Source organism: Apteryx rowi, unplaced genomic scaffold (assembly GCF_003343035.1).
Source record: "Apteryx rowi isolate R43461 unplaced genomic scaffold, aptRow1 scaffold_600, whole genome shotgun sequence".
Taxonomy (NCBI): Eukaryota; Metazoa; Chordata; class Aves; order Apterygiformes; family Apterygidae; genus Apteryx; species Apteryx rowi.
The window spans coordinates 117,653-134,584 of record NW_020450873.1 but is presented as its reverse complement, the minus strand read 5'-3'; the positions used below and the strand labels follow the sequence as shown (position 1 = coordinate 134,584).

The 16,932-nt window shown below is 43.8% G+C and overlaps 1 protein-coding gene across 1 annotated transcript in view; it reads left to right on the top strand.

Moving 5' to 3' along the window:
* The window catches only part of CELSR1 (cadherin EGF LAG seven-pass G-type receptor 1), a 180,561-nt gene extending 164,620 nt beyond the window's left edge, over positions 1-15,941 (top strand). The window contains exons 26-35 of the mRNA XM_026083448.1: positions 2,602-2,714; positions 3,754-3,833; positions 5,287-5,413; positions 8,204-8,329; positions 9,525-9,661; positions 10,222-10,325; positions 11,147-11,308; positions 12,752-12,994; positions 13,587-13,851; positions 15,917-15,941. Of these exons, the coding sequence (XP_025939233.1) occupies positions 2,602-2,714; positions 3,754-3,833; positions 5,287-5,413; positions 8,204-8,329; positions 9,525-9,661; positions 10,222-10,325; positions 11,147-11,308; positions 12,752-12,994; positions 13,587-13,851; positions 15,917-15,941 (1,382 nt within the window). The remainder of the gene's footprint in view (positions 1-2,601; positions 2,715-3,753; positions 3,834-5,286; positions 5,414-8,203; positions 8,330-9,524; positions 9,662-10,221; positions 10,326-11,146; positions 11,309-12,751; positions 12,995-13,586; positions 13,852-15,916) is intronic.
* Positions 15,942-16,932: the final 991 nt, after the last annotated feature.

Genomic DNA, 16,932 nt, shown 5'->3' with positions numbered 1-16,932 from the left:
AGAAAAGTCTAGGTATGGGAAGGGATTTTAGTCTTGGACATCCAAAGGACATTTTTTCTAATTTAAAGGATAAATATCCAGCCCAGTTCATTTCTGTTATAGCTATCCTGAAGAAGTGAAGCTACAGCAGCAGTAGATGTGCCCAATTGTATTTCTTTTTTTGTTATTTTCCATGCTCAAAACCACGTTCATTTCAGCCTGGGGCATAGTGATCCTAAGGGGGATGGGACCAGACTACTTACTAAAGGAAACCTTGAGTTTTAGGGAGGAAAAAAGCCTTAACAAAATGTTTACATAGGCAACACTCCAACAAGGAAGAAGCACATTTAATCACACAATAAAAAAGCAAGTTGCCATGATGAAATGTAGGCTGGAAGTTGGGAGAAGGCTTATACATAATCATCCAAAGAGTGAGGGTTTGGGATATTCCCCATGGGGAGAAATAGTGGAAATTTTTAAATTTATTTTAAGCTGGCTCATTTTAAGATGGAGTCTGATCCATCTAGGAAGGGGATTTTATGACTTCCTTGCCTCAGGAGCAACAGGCTGGATTTGGCACCCGGCAGGACCCCTCCTGTTCGGAGCATCTTTGTGAAAACATGCTACCTGGTTGCTATGTGTACGCAGGGATTGCTTTGCCATGGAGACAGCAGTGCTCCTGTTAAAACAGGTTCTTACTTAGCCCACTCTTTCTTCTAAAATCAGTAGCCCCCAGACAATAGCATTTTCTGAATCTGCAGATTTTCTGCGAACAATAAGCAAGGTGATGAGTCAGAGGAATGGCGAGGCCGGGGAGCAGCCCCGAGTTACGCACAGCTTCAGAGCCTGCGGGAGCTCGGAGGGGTGAAATGTGCTTGGCACACTCCTCGGGTGGATGCTGGTTCCCACAGGCCACTCGGCTCAGCCGTCAAATCCACCCATTCCTGGAAACATCAGTGCTCTGAGCATGTGTTACGTGGCAGCACTCAACTCGCGCTGCCCGGGATGATGAGGGTGCAGCAGTTAACTGATGTGCCAAAATGATTCTTTATATTAAATTGCACTGGCTCAATTCTGCCTTTGGGTAAAGTGCCATTTTGCATATTCTTGTCTGCAGTAAAATTTGAGCCACATACCTGAAGACTGCAATTTGCTCCATTTGTTTAATGGAGAATTTTAGGGTAGGATTTTGAGGGTGAAAAAATGTTGCTGTCTGCCAATTAAGCTTAGAGCCAGATGTTTGGTCAAATTGTAGTTTAAGTCCCACTAATAGGGAAATCAAGTCCTGGGAAACAGACTGTGTCTATAGAATTACATCTGTATAAAATACTTTATGGTCCCTTAATCATTTATGGCTAATTCTTTCTGGATGGTAACCACTAAAGGCGGTGATGAAAAGGCCAATAGGAGCCAGAGAGAGAGAGCAATCCTATCTCATTCCACACTTTGGAGAAAACAGATCCAATATCCACTACTTTGCCAAAGAGCCAGTTTAGTTTTCACAGGGTGTAGGCCTGTACCAGATGTGAATATTGGCTGGGGGCCAAACTTTATACAAACGGAGTGAAATGTAGTTACCTCTCCTTTTTTCAGTGTCTTTTCATCAAATCATGCAGGCTTCAATTCAAAAAAGTGTTTATTAATACACATGAATTCTCATGGAGGAGAACGGCACTGCCGTGAACCTTGGATGCCTGCTTGAGTCAGGACATGCACTCACTGCTGTAGGTGCCTCCTGACACCTAAACAACGTGCTGCAGCCATTTACCGTATGTCATTGGCCATAGGCCTCATAGGTTCCCATTCTGCATCTTCAAAAAGGAAGAACTCTGCAGTATTTTGCAGATCCAAGGCAGCAATCCCAGTCCATTTGCATATGGACAAGGTTTAGGTCACAAAATCAGCATTCCAGGTAGAGGTTCAGAGACTCCCATGGAAATGTCCAAGCTTCAAAAACTAAAACAATAAAAGGTATGTTCTTAACTCAGTTGCCTTGGGGACATTAGCACGCTTCATTTAAAATAGTAGTGAAAGCAAGGTGAGGTAGAGACTTCCCTGGGTTAGCGGCTTGAACTGAATTTCAGGCTTTCAGCTGTACTTGAACTCAAGCAGTTAACTTACATTAGTTCCCAGGTTCCTTTGTCTCTGTTGTTGTTTTAATGACAGTAAGCTCACAGCAGTTAAGAATGCACCTTTTTTGTAATGCAGACATCTCTTCAGCTATGATTCATGTCATTCTGCTGCATAAGCTTATTGAAATTCCTCAGCATGTCACTCACCCTAAAGGCTTGATCACTCCCTATGAATCTGACTATAGAATTGTGTTGAAGCACAAATAACTTGGGACATAGATTTATTATAGTTTTCTGTAGATAAATGTTGTAGGCAAAATTCATAGTGTCATTTAATATGGAATGACCAAAGTAAAGGTTTTGATTTACCAAAATTTTATTTCAATATTTGCCTTGATTTTTATTTTCTAGACTGTCCTATTGATGACATTTTACCATTATCATTTTTGTTTGTCAAACAGTGATTTCAAAACATTATTACTGTACCTAATTATATAGAAGGTCTCGCCAGCACCTTTGTGATGTCCTTTTTCTCCATTTTGTGACTCAGGACTTGCTGTTGGTCTGGACCCACAAGGCTATGGGAACCCTGATTTCTGCTGGTTGTCTGTTCATGACACTCTTATCTGGAGTTTTGCTGGGCCCATCGTAATTGTTGTAGTTGTAAGTATGGTGGAGTTGGCATCCTGGTCTGCCTCTGCCTTACTACGTTTCTTTTTTTGTTTTGTTAATCAGCAGGTGCAATCTGAAGCAACTGTATTCTTTACATCCACAAAATGAGCCATGACAAGTCACTAGGGCCAGACTTTATTCATCCAGAAGTTCTGAAGGAATGTTAAATAATTCTAATTTCAGGAATTGTAAAGAATTGGCTGGTGTTTAACTTCTCACTTAAAACTTCTTTCGGTAACAGAAGACCAGAAGATATATATCTATTGAGTGACCATACCTTGAATGTCGAGTGCAGTTCTGGTCCCCTCATCTCCAAAAGCATGAAGCAGAGCTGGAGAAGGTGTAGAGAGGTGTCACAAGAGTTACCAGAGACACAGAACAGCCCCCATTGATGACCTAACTGTTCAGTGTCCTTTCCAACGCAAGTAGTGGAAGGAAGTGGCAGGTTCAAAACAAACAGGAACTACCTCGTCATTCAGCATGGAGTTCAGTTCTGAAATTTCCTGAAGCAGGACATTGGCAGTGGTAAAACTCTGTGTGGTTTCAAAAAGTGGCTGGACCAGCTCACAGCATAAGTATTCACCATAGGTGACTAAGTACAAACACACCCAGTGTATCCTAGCTCTGGAAATCAGTGGAGGCTGGAGGAGCATCCTGAGGAATTATGGCTATATGCTTTCTCTGTTCTTATATTATATTCCTCTTTGGCCCCAGCCGAAACAAGATGCTGGGCTAAGTGGAATCTGCTCTGGTCGAGGACAACCATTCCCGAGTTCTTATGTTTCACTCAAGCCTCTTGCCATAGGGCAGTCTTACTGGGTTTCAGCGGGATGGAGTCCCAGGACGTTCTTGACTAATGTTGGCTTGAAACGAGGTGAATTTTAGAACTTGAAGAGACATGTAAATTGAAGGAAAAATATTCTTGGCACTACAACCCTTTTTAGGATAAAAATTCCATTGTCAATGAAAACTGAGCTCTAACAAATTTGCAGAAAAAAAATCCAAGCTGTTATTTCAATTTCTCTTTCAGATAAACACTGTCATCTTTATACTAGCAATGAAAGCATCATGCAGACGAAGGCAACGTTCGTTTGAGAAAAATGGAGTCATGTAAGTTTGGAGCCAGGATTCAAAAACCTGTAGAAGAAGTTCTGGGCACGAATAATAAAGGGACAGATTGCCTTAAGGCAACCGTTAGGGTGGGGAACAAATAAGGTATTTGGAGAGGGAGCCGGTCCACATTGGTAGAGGAAATGGGAGGCATTTTACCATCATCTGTTCCTGGGGTCCTCTTGGAAGCTCTGATAAATGTCCAGCATGGTGCTTGGTACTGCGGATGAGACAGGAGAAGAGAAGAAAGATTTAAAGGACTGGTTGTTCTGTGTGGTGTCATTGCAGTCCTTCTAGATCTTTTATTGTATACCCTACTACAAAATAGGTTCACCTCAGGCCATGGCAATTTCAAGGTAGATGTAATTCTGGAAAAGGCTCTCCTCGTGGTAGCCCTTGGCTCAGAAGGTTGTCCCCTCATGAATGCAGAAATTACGGGATTTGTTTTGACAATGACTTTCTGTGTTTGCTCTTCTGAAGACCAGCGTCCGTCCCCTGTTCTGCTCCACATGGGATGAGCAGAAAGCCCCACAAGCTGCAACTTGCCACATTTCCTAGCTATTATGGCAGCCTGTCCCCATTAGCTTGTATTTTGCCCAAAGCTTAATTTACCTGTGAACTAAAATGTGATTAGCTAGTGGCGAGTCAGGCCTTTTTTTTTTTAATAAGTAGCTATATGAGATTTTAAAAGATTTCCTCTAGCTATTTATTCAACACTGGCTGTCGGGTTACTTTTTTAAGTTTCGTTTTTAAACCTCCCTAAACAAATGGACTATAATTGCTACTTAATGGCAGTGATTTTACTCAAAATCTACATTTTGTAGAAATAACCTTTTGCCAGTAGAACTGCTTCTGTGACCATCTTTTTAAAGTGTCTGTGGAAATAACGTTTTTAAGCAAACAGGCATTCCCCTGAGTGCTCTCCATCCAAGACCCTGGGCTGCAGTGTTGTGAAAGAATGTGAAAATGAACTTGACAAACAGCAGCAAGACAGACTTGACCGTTTACTCCCCACATCTCTTCCTCACAGTCAATAAGGCTGAACAGTAGAGCTTGGCTACCAGCCTCATTTGTCTGAAAAAAATCTTAGAAACAGGCTTGAAAAGAAATCACCTTTTTTTTAACCTGAATGTTCTAAGGCATTGAGTAGTGTAATGGGAACTGGGGGCTAGTGAACAGTGTATTAATTTTCCCAAAGAGCCTTGCCAAGTGTCTAGGCATTAGGCACTCACTAGGCATTAGGCAAACACTGCCTTTATTTTCCCTAAGGGTCTTTGCAGGTGTCTAATCGCTAGGCACTCTCCCAGCCACGTCTGCGTGCTGTGCAGTTCATGTGCACTCGAGGAGGAAAGGGAACCTGAAACATTACTTGGCACCTCCAGTGTTGGGAAGCCATGCTATTTTATTTATTCTTCTGTCATGATGCAAATGACTGTATGTATTTGCTTGACAGGTCTGTGCTGCGAACGGCCTTCATCCTGTTGCTGCTCATCAGCGCCACGTGGCTGCTGGGGCTGATGGCGGTGAACAGTGATGTCATGACGTTTCACTATCTCTTTGCTATTTTCAGCTGCCTACAGGTAAGTTAGACAGCATTTCCCCCCTGCTGCTGCAGATCTGTAGCACAGACGGCCGAGCTGCCTGCTTCTTGTTAAAGGCCGCCCTTGGCAAATGCAGTACTGAGCCCAAACCTCCTGCCTGCCAGAACAGGGCTAACTTAAGAAGAACAGAGATGTTAAGTGCAATTTTCACTCACTTTTCTCAAAGAGAGGGTTCTTTTCACCAAAACAAAAGAGTTTTCATAATAACCTTGAGTAAATGGATCTCTCTGTTTTAATCTTTCTAAGATAGATGCTTGAACACTGTGACCTGTGACAGATAAATAACAGTAGGCAATTATACCTCTACCTTTCCGAAGCAGAGTCTTTGTTGCTGTCTTCTGCATGCTCAGTGTTAACAGTTGCTCTGTTGCTACCACAAAATAAGAGACTGCGTTTCATTTCACCCGGAGTGGAGAGTTCAGGGCTTTCACAAATTAATTTACTGTTTAAGGAAATGAGTCAAACATGTTTCTCAAATAGATTTGTTTGCTCTAGGAAGTCTTACTGGATTGACTGTCCTAGTGTGCATGCTTGCTAATTAATGATGCAGAATAACGTTACTTGTAGGAGATGTGGCAAGGAAGTCATGAAGCTTGGTGTTGGTCACTACTTAAATGTGACCAAGAATGGCAGTAACCATCATGGCAGGTGCCTGTAATATTAAAACAACAGCTACCAGGAGGACAGTCCTGTCAGTCACAGTAGAGCAACCACAAATTGCAGCAAAAGAGAAAAAGAAGTCTCCTTGCTCTCCTCCAGAGATGGTTCCCCAGCGTGCCTTGAAAGCACATCAGATAGGCCAACCTGGAGCAAGGTTATTTTGCCACTGCAACTGGTCTGCTGTGAAATAAATGCATCCACTCAGACTGTAAATCCAGGCTTCCACAAGCCTAGAATAAAGTTAAATTAATCATAAATGTGATGAGAGGGAGGAAAGTCAGCAGCTGGAATTCTCCAAACTTACCCAGAGAGACACAGTGGTATGTGGTGTTTCATGTCATTGCCTTCTTTGAACTTGTATGTTTAAAGAGACATTTATGTGAATTTTATTAATGACTAATCCCAGAGAGCTAATGTCAGCTAAAATTGCATTTGATTGAATGTTTAGAAAGTAAGCTTGAAGTTTAAAGTTACTCTAAGTCAATTGCTTTGGCTGAAATCATGAAATGCATGCATCTTGTGATGTTGGTACAGCTGCAACTTCATGAGTGATTGGCTTCTATATGCTATATCTGCAACCAAAATTGATAACAGTTTGCAGCTGCATGAATTCCCTCAGAGCAAATACATCTGAATGCATACACGTGCATCCCACACACACACAGCCCCAAGAAAACTGTGAATGTTTGTTCCTGGCAGGCCAGTAACTGCCCAGCTGGATGAATTTCAGTGTTCCCACCAGGAGATATTGCTGGATCAAGGAACATATGGGGCAAAAGCTGGGATATCTCTGCCCTTTGCACCAGTACAGGCTGGGGCCTGTTGGAAAGCAGCTCTGCAGAGGACCTTGGAGTCCTAGTGGACAACAAGTTGACCATGAGCCAGCAATGTGCCCTTGTGGCCAAGAAGGCCAGTGGTATCCTGGGCTGCATTAGGAAGAGCATTGCCAGCAGGTCGAGGGAGGTGATTCTCACCCTCTATTCAGCCCTGGTGAGGCCACATCTGGAGTACTGCGTCCAGTGCTGGGCTCCCCAATACAAGAGAGGCATGGAGCTACTGGAGAAAGTCCAGCGAAGGGCTACTAAGATGATTAAAGGACTGAAACATCTCTCTTATGAGGAAAGGCTGGGAGAGCTGGGCCTGTTTAGCCTGGAGAAGAGAAGACTGAGGGGGGATCTTAGCAACTTGTATAAGTATCTTAAGAGAGGGTGTCAAGAGGATGGAGCCACCCTTTTCAGTGGTGCCCAGCGAGAGGATGAGAGGCAACGGGCACAAACTGAAACACAGGAAATTCCATCTGAACCTGAGGAAAAACTTCTTTACTGTGAGGGTGACAGAGCCCTGGAAGAGGTTACGCAGAGAGATTGTGGAGTCTCCTTCCTTGGAGATATTCAAAACCCGTCTGGATGTGATCCTGTGCAACATGCTCTAGGTGACCCTGCTTGAGCAGGGGGGTTGGACTAGATGATCTCCCGAGGTGCCTTCCAACCTCAACCATTCTGTGATTCTGTGAAAGTCTCCCCACTGATCATGTCTCATAAGGTTTTCCAAACTTCACTCAGCAATAATATTAAGAATACCTACCACAGAAGTTCCCCATTTCTAGAGGTTTTCACTAAAGGCTATGATATTTTTGATGTGCTCCTCATGATTTTGTTTAACCATGAGTGTATAAACTCTAAAATCTTAATACAATTACAAACCTGAAACTCCCTGAAATATCTTTGAGTGGGGCACTGAAGTTCCCTTTGCATATTTTGAGAAGAATGTTCCTTCCCCAACTGCTAGTGAGGCCGACATCTACTCTGAACTTTGCTATCTAAATCCTGGAAGAATATAGCATTGTATGTATTTTCCAAGGCCCTTTATGTGCATTTAAAACTTGGAAATAAATTACGAAGAAGTGCTGGGAGATGAATCAATGCCAATTCAGTCAAAGACAGAATATAGTTATTGCTATTGTGGTCACAATCGCTATTGAAATCATGGACTATGGACTGGAATTCAGAGGTTGCTTCAGAAAGGCTGTTCTCTAAGATCTGTTTGCATTTCCAGTTTGGTAGTAGTGAATCATTTTGATTTATTCTTCCTCTCTCTAAAATGATCCAGGGGCTGTTCATTTTCATCTTCCACTGCGTGTTTAACAAAGAAGTCAGGAAGCACTTGAAGAATACTTTAACTGGAAAGAAACCTCTTCCAGATGATTCTACTGCAACAAGAGCTACATTATTAACGGTAAGAAAAAAAAAAAGAAAAAAAATCTTGCATTAGAAGAAAAGTTATCTAAAATACACTTATAGGTGGCTTGTCCATGATTAAATGAATTTTCTGATTGATTACAGTGTCTTGTACAAAGATTACCGGTGGTGTCTCTCAAAAGTTTTGATTACTGTTTTAATTGAAACTTTTGAGAAGAAGAAATCATTTTTCCCTCAGAATCAAAAACCACTTGGTTCATTCAAGACTTTTAATACATTCATAAGTAATGTGGACTTTTAGTAGGAGCTCATTTTTTATTCTTGCAAATTTCAAAGAAAGCTACACAAAAGTGTAGGTATGTGTGGTGTTCTAAACTACTTAGTTACCTGCAATTTTCTGATTAGTTTATAGTCATGTTGACTTATATAATGGACAGTTTGAAACTTGTAAACAGAAATAGCCGGTTACCCCTCCAGTTATATTGCAATCTATGTGACTACATTTACACTAGGAAACTAAAGAGGACCAAATCATAGACTTGAGTCCTGGCCCGCAGTCATGCATAGTGTTTAACTGTTAGTGTACTCCCTGACATGGTTTTAGCTGTGCCACCTAGCAGTTTCCCAGTCCGTGTATAGGCATGGCTGGGGGAAGGGAAGGAACGGCCAGAGCCGAGGACTGTTCGCAAATAAGCAGCATGGATAAAGCCACCCTGTTTTGGGAGGAAAGAGAGTTCAGCCATATGGACTTGAGCTTTGCTATCCATTGCCTTTCACTCTCAGGGCAGAGACTAGGCCCTTGCCCATTACCAAAACAGACATGGCCTAAATCTATTTTTTAATAGAGAAAAGTATGTGTGTATGTGTATATGTATATATATAATCACTCAAGTACGTAAGCTCATAAACAAAAACATCCCTAAATATCATTCTTATATATATAGGGGCTCAGACATCCCCCATCTAGGGCTTATGTAAAGGTTTGTTTTAGGTTATTATGTAGCAAGCTTCCTATTCTTAAACCTACCAAAGATCATACTTCTGTTCATCATACTTTTCCCTGCAGTCCTGGGAGGCAGGTTTTATCCGATGGGATATCTGCCCTCTGTCCAAATCAAACTACTCTGCCAAATGGAGAGGGCTTTGTCTGGGCAGATCAGAAGTGCAACTGCACGTCAAGTTGCTTAAAACAATGCCTCTTATCATTCATTATCGCTCTTTTTCTCCCTCAGCGATCTCTGAACTGTAACAACACATACATAGAGGAGCCAAATATGTATCGCACAACTATTGGGGAATCCACTGTCTCCCTAGAAAGCACCGTCAGGTCAGCCAAGAGCCACAATAGCTACCTTGCTTATATTCTCAGGTAATCAGGTGGCAGGTGCATGGCTTTCAGGTGCTTGCCTTTCCCTTTTCATTGCTCTTGTGAAAAGAAAAATCAAAACAAATGTTTTGGTTCAAATGCTACTTGTTTTATGTCTTAACAGTTCTGTTTCATGTGACTGTCATTTTCTATGGTGCATTTTCTTTTGCATGCATCTTTGGTGCATGCAACTATGACAGCTTTGCATCCCTGCAACACTGCACTGTCCAAACAGTGCAGTGGTTAATGTAATTATTATCCTAACTATTTGGGCCATGCTGCTTGCCTATTATAATGTTACATTCAGCTGTGCCTCAAGGGGTGGAATTTAGCTCATTAACTTTAGGCTGTTTCGGAGTGTGATTCATGCGATCGAAGGTAGACAGCTACATGAGGATAAGCTATGTCTTGCTGTAAAAGTGACTACACTGACAATAAAGGAAGCACAGGTTGGCTAGCTCACACTGTAGCTGTATGCATTTGACCAGATGAATCCCATCTGTATGTCTGCCTTGTTAAGAACACTACATTAACCAAAAAAGTCCTTGCTTTTGTTCCCTAAGGGATGAGGCTGCTCATAAGCTCAGTGGATCCTCAAGTCAAGCAAGGGCTGGTCAGACTGAAGCAGATTCCTCCATTTTTCATAGGAATCCATCAAAATCCAATGGTAAGATTTTTTTAAAAAAATGCTCTGACCCACTTGCGTACCTTTTCCTTCTCAGCACTTTTTTTTCAAAGGCTTCTGTAGTAGTAGAAATAGCTAGTCTGTCTTGCTGTGCCTCATTCTCAATTTAAATAATGCTTTTGGCATAACGAGATACACAGTGGTTGCCTTACTAGGGAATCCTGGAGTGAAAATATCAAGTATCTGCTTCTTGTGATGGTTCAATTTTAATTTGCAGCTGTCACAGCTGTTGACAGTTTCTGGCGTCCGTGTTCTTTCTCACAAATTATGCTATTTCTCTTGATTTTTCATTGGAGATCTTTTAATGTTTGAGACCTTGAGGCAATATCTTCTTTTACTGCTATGCATTTTGTACAACAAAATGAGAAGTGTCTCTTGGCCGATTTCCTTTCATTTGGGGTCTTGATGTTAAATTTTGTTGCCTTGTAGGAGTTTTTAAGAGTGCATTTACAGATTTTTGTTGTCTCTAGGTACCTTGGTTTGCATGTGTGTTGTGTTGATTGAGATCCCGTGGAGTTACATATTGAGTAGTGAAAAAAAAAGTCCCTATTCTGTTCTGGACCCCCAGGTAGATTAAAGGTCCTATTAGCTAAGCAGAGCCCCTGCCCTTCCCAAAATCACTTAGGTGGATGCCACAGTCCTTGTGGGTTAGTCTTATGTACACTCATGGGTGTAAGTGCTCACACCTGGCATGTCCTGAACCAGAGGCCTGCCTTTTCCTTTTCCATGTGCCCTCATCAAATAGATTGGTCTGACTCCTTTCCACACTCCGATCTTAGTATTTCCCCTTCCTGCATTTGCAGAGCATGATTCAGACTCCGACAGCGAACTGTCGCTTGATGAACACAGCAGCTCTTATGCCTCCTCCCATTCATCAGACAGTGAGGAAGACGGGATCGAGCCGGAGAAAAAGTGGAACACTTCCAAAAATAATGAACATGGCCCACTCCACAGCACTCCCAAAGGTACTCCTGGTGCAAGGGGAGAGCACTGGGTTTATTCCCTTCTATAAAATGACTTTAGAGGTGATGGAACAAATTTACCAGAGTAGCATACAATGATGACAGCTTTGCATGCCTACTGCTGTACCTAGCTACTGCAAAGAGATCCTTGTTCTCTCCACCTTAGAGGGTCTTTCTGCCTCCCAAGGGTTTTTCCCCAGGGTGAATGAGTGCAAGAATGAAGGATGCATAAGCAAACCTGCAACAGTGACTTACCATGCTGAGGCAGGCAGCAGTCAGTGTGCTTTGCTGAGGGGTCCCTGCAGCACTCAGAAATGGCACTGCTCAGCCAGCACAATCGCACAAGAGGGGAGAGGAAGAGAAGGAAGGAACAGGATAGTTTGAGGGCAGGAGGAAGAAACACCTGCCTCTCCTCATATGCAATACAGGCATGGAGGTTTAGTGGGGTCAGGGGAGGTCATGGACCTATAGGGTTCAATATCACAGGCAACCAGTATCAACACTGTGCAGCAGGGTACAGGCTCTTCTAAGCACAGTTCATCTTATCCTGGAGGTAGGTCAGCTTAGCAGAATACACGTCTAAAAACTGGAGACATGAATCTATCCTCCCGCCCTGAGAGACTAATCCAGTCAGTGTGTTTGGCTCTTGAGGGCTCCTGCTGGCCACCTCCTCTTTGACCTTCTGTAATTTTGGTGTGAGAGGCAGTTCAATCTTCAGCCAGCCTAGCATTATTCTCACCCCAATTTCCTCTGACTTGTGTGCAATCAGCCTGAGCTTTAAATGGTTTTGACAGGTCCATTCTTTAGTGCAACTGCTGGGGGGCTCTGGGCAAATGAAAAGTGATGGTTCTGCCAGCAAGCCTTCAAACCCCAGCTTGCTGTGATAGGCATTACTATTTCAGTATTTCTGCCACCTTGGGACCCTTTGGTTCAGGTCAGTACGTCTGACATGGGAACACCGTTCCTGGTCTCAGTGGTTTCTGGTAGTCTTGTGCCGGCACGGCAGCATCCAGGCTGTGTGCTGGTGCTCTGCACAAACACAGCATGAGGTACCTCCTTTTCCTCACATGCCGTCACCCCTCAGAAGCACTGTCCCCAGGGAGCCTGTGGGATCACCAGCCCTGGACACCTGTGAGAGCAGTTTCGGCTCACACCGCTCAGTAATGGTACCAGTGAACCTGCTTCAAGCAGGCGCCATTCACCCTGCCACCCTGCAGCTGTATTTTGTGGCCATCATCACACCCCTAGAGCAGTGCAGCCCATTTGCGGTCCCTGTGCTCACACTCAGTTTCATCCACTCAAATTCCTACAGCAAGGATCATCTAAAGCGTTGCTCTGGTTTGACACACACCTCTTCCCCAGCTGCAGAGGATCAGACTAGCTGGGCAGTGGCTGAGGAAACCTATCAAACAGTAGTTTTCTAGCTAGTGTTTTTTTGCATTGCAGTTGATACCCTTCCCAATCATGTGAAACCCTATTGGCCCACAGAGTGCATAACAGCCAGCGATGAAGAGGACCCCAGCGGGAAACAGAAACTCAAAGTTGAGACCAAGGTCAATGTAGAGCTTCACAGGGAAAACCAAGTGAACCACAGCAACGAAGTGCCTCAGGACAAAGAGAATGAAGGGCAGCAGAAGGAGAACAGGCCTCTGTCCCACCAGAATAACCAGCAGCCAGAGCAGAGGAAAGGTAACACGGCCAGGCCATTGCACTCGGGAGAAATACATGAATTGAGAACAGAGGGAGGCCGGCTGCAAGTTGCATGGTAGTTGCTCTGGGAGTCTTTCCATAGCACCACAGCCTGCACATGTACAGGGGTGCTTCAGCTCTCAGGCTCTGCTGGAGATGGATCATATAGCACATTTGAGACCCAGCTCTGCACTGGGCTCCCCTGGCGGAGTGGGCATCGTCTCAGTGAGTCCAACTAAGGGATGTGTGGCCAAAAGCAGAATAGGGGGGCTTTGCTGTGTTCCCCTGAGCCTAATTGCTTCTCGACTAACTCACTGCCAAACTGGGAGACTGGGGGTTTTAAATGAGCATATAGTAGCTCTGTCAGGGAAGAACATTCTCCAAATGGACTCCAGCCTGTATAACCACATAAGCCCATGGGAAGCTAGTAGGTACTGGGGCTGGCAAGATCTAATCCATTTAGTTTAAATTAAGGTGACTAACTAAAAGTGATTAAGAAACAAAAATGTCACTTTTTGGATGTGTACAGTCTGATAAATGAAAATACTGTTATATTTCAAAATTCTCATTATTCCTCCCTTTTCTGTAACAGGTATCTTAAAAAATAAAGTCACATACCCTCCCCCACTGATGGATAAGAATATGAAGAATCGACTGCGGGAAAAGCTATCGGATTACAATCAGACGACGATATCCTCCAGGACTACTTCCCTGGGGACAAATGATGGGGTCCGCTCTCCCTCAGACTCAGGGGTGACAGTAAAAAATCCTCGGAGGGAGCAGTCTCGAGATCAGCTCAATGGCATGGCCATGAACGTCCACGTGGGAACAGGACACGCTGAGACCTCAGACTCGGAGTAAGTACCACATAGGGATACCCTGACAGACCTCCCGTAGTTCTGGCTTCTCCCTCTGCTTTCCATCCCCAGACTCCCACATGTGCAAGGATTTCAGCTGGTGACTAGATTAGAGCCCTTCACCAGTGACTGTGCTGATTTGCTCTTCTATGCAGTGTCCCCAGCCACAGTATTGCACAGATTAGAAGGCCAAAATCAAGTATCACAGGCAAGGTGCCTTAATACACACCTGTCACTGGTCAGCCTGGCATGCTCTGAATTGGCAAACTGAGTGTTATTGGCATGCCATGGACAAGAGCAGCATGTGCTCTTCTGTGTTTGACACAAATTGCCAGCATCACCATCCATGTGTGTGGCCAAGAGCCCCCGTCAGCAATGACGCAACTGGGGCTCTGCCCTGTCCCCTTTGCGTGGTACCTGCAGTGCTTGGCCTGGTGGCACCGGTAACGGTGACCTGGGCTCGAGCTGAGGTGGGGAGACTGAGGAGCAGCTCCCACAGCGAAGCTGATCACCCTCTCCAGCCCTCCCTGCTGAGGTCCTGGCTGCATTTTTCCCCTCCCATTTGCACCCCTGCCTCCCTTACCCAAGGCCCCACCAAGTCAAGGACTTCACCATCACCTTCCCCAGCCCTCCTTGGCAACACACATCGAGCTTTTTCTGCCCTCTCCTGCTGCCAGGCACCCAGGACCTCGTGGTAGTGCCCACCAGCACTCGGGGGCCATGTGTGCCCTCAGGGAGCCCTGCTCCAGGTCCCCTCTGGTCCCTGCTCTTAGCTCCCAACCCATTGACCTTCACCCCTTTGGACCCTGGGAACATTTGTTTTTCCCTCAGTCTCTTTCTCACTTTTTGCAGCAGGGAGCATATTTAGGGCTGTTAGGAACCCATTGCTAATGGGGTACAAGTAGTTACAGCATGGTAGATGGCAGTTGCCCAAGAAGGAGGATAAGATCAGGGCAAACACATAGCAGTACATCTTGATACTCGTCCAGTCTCTGATTTCCTTAGCCAGAAGAACATACAGGCTCCTCCAAAGCAGCCCGGTGTACTGTGGGGCAAAAGAGCCGGCTGGGGCAGCATGGGGTGGGCATCCAGTTGGGCAGAGAAAGAGCATTGCTGGGGCAGGAGATGCAAAAGCCACTGAGAAAAGTGCCATGTCAAGCTCCTGACCCTAAAATTACCAGGTGTACAATTCCCACCTCCTGCATGGTGAGTGGTGTGCACATTTACCATTATAAACTAAATGAAACATTAACAAAATGCTGAGGAAGCTTTCAGGCAAAGGATATTCTGAGAAACCTCATTACTCTTCGTGATTCTTACATTTAAAATGAGGACAAGAGCCTCAAAAGTCTTTATGTAAAATCTGCCTAAATATTTTATGTACATAGCCTTCCTTTTATTAACACAAATAATTCTTTCTCCAGCCCAATAGAAAATTTCTCACCTGACTCTTAACTCTGACATTGTCTCACTATGCTTTAGGCACCCCTTTTGTCCTTGGGTGCACAGACCATTCCCACCTCCCTATAAAATTCATTTTTGGGTTGCTGGAAATTGGTTGTTGAAATATTTCCTGGTTAGCAAGAAAACACAGATGTCTTTAACAAGCAATAACTGCTTGTTGCTACCAGGTAATATATTCATTACTAGAAAAGAACTAGCACCTTGCTGTACTAAACAACTGCTTAATTCTCTGCACCTTTCATGTTTAGCAAAACTTTGCTGTTCAACAGCAGAATGCATGAATCTGTCAGAAATACCAGGTTTCTAACAGCTTGTACGACTTGTGTGTGAGCTTCATGTCTTCACCTAAGTGCTAGCCAGTTACAAACATGCATAGACTTTCTTCTAAATAGTGCATCTCTTTTGTGCTACCTGTGAGTACTTCTCCCAGCTGATCTTGCCCAAAGGGGCAGCATCTCCCTTGCAAGCATTTGATTAGCAAGGCATGCTAACTTCACGGAGCATGAGACCTTACTAAAAAGTATTAGGTAGTTTGGGGTGGAGTTGTTTGCCTGTGTCTGTTTAACCCTAAGCCTGCATGATTACTTCTTCTCATGAACAGAGGCAGTAATGAAACTTCAATTTGAACCATCAGGAAACTGTGATCGCTATTGAGTTCTGGACTACTTGCCATGGTGTCACTTGCTGGGTACCTCGGATTTCGTAGGACTTGCTGCGTAGTGAGGAGGACGAGGGTGGGATTGATTCCTGCGTGGTTTCATGTTATGGCAGACTCCTGACTGCTCGCAACGGAGACACCGTGCCTGGATGCGTGTGCGATAAGGCTACTCCGTAATGCGCTCAGCAGGATGCGAACCTGTGCCAAAACATGCGGAAATGGTAGCAGGGCTGCACTGTGAGGGACAAATAGCTGTTTGCGGTGTGGACAAGAACTATGCTGCAGGGGTTGCTTATCTACTAAGGAGAAGCGTGGAAAAACACATTATCACAGTGGAACTACGTTAAGTCAATTCATCAGCCTTAAGACAAGCACCAGGAGATGTCTCTTGTGAAGTCTTGTCCCATTACAGTGTGAACCATTCAGCTTGCTGGACTCCAGGGAGAAATATCCCGACAAGTGTCCTTTAGTTGCTATGCCAGCATCTCTATCCACCCCTTTATGGACATGTCGTCTTAAAAAAAAGTCCTTTATATATATATAAAAAGTGTAGATACTTTTATATATTTTGTATGGTGATGCTAAAGAAAAAGTTCCTTTGTATATTTTACATTTATACTGATCTTAATTTGATAATAGGAAAATGATTAAAAGAGCTTTTGATATTTTTTATATGAACATTGCACAATTTTACTTGAATTTGGCGTTTGATAAAGTAACTGAAGTTTGCATGGAACCCACCTTAAGATGCAATGCAGTTCTCAAAGTAATACAGTAAAGATTACATCTAAATCCATGAATATAATTTTAAAGTTATGTTGCCAGATTTTGAAACACTTTAAGGACACAGTATGTTTTTTTCATAACCTCTTCTAAAACCAACAAAAAATGTTTTGTTTCTTCATTTCATGATGTTTTGGCCTTTTCTCTCAAGTGCACTGAAATGTTCAGAAACTGAA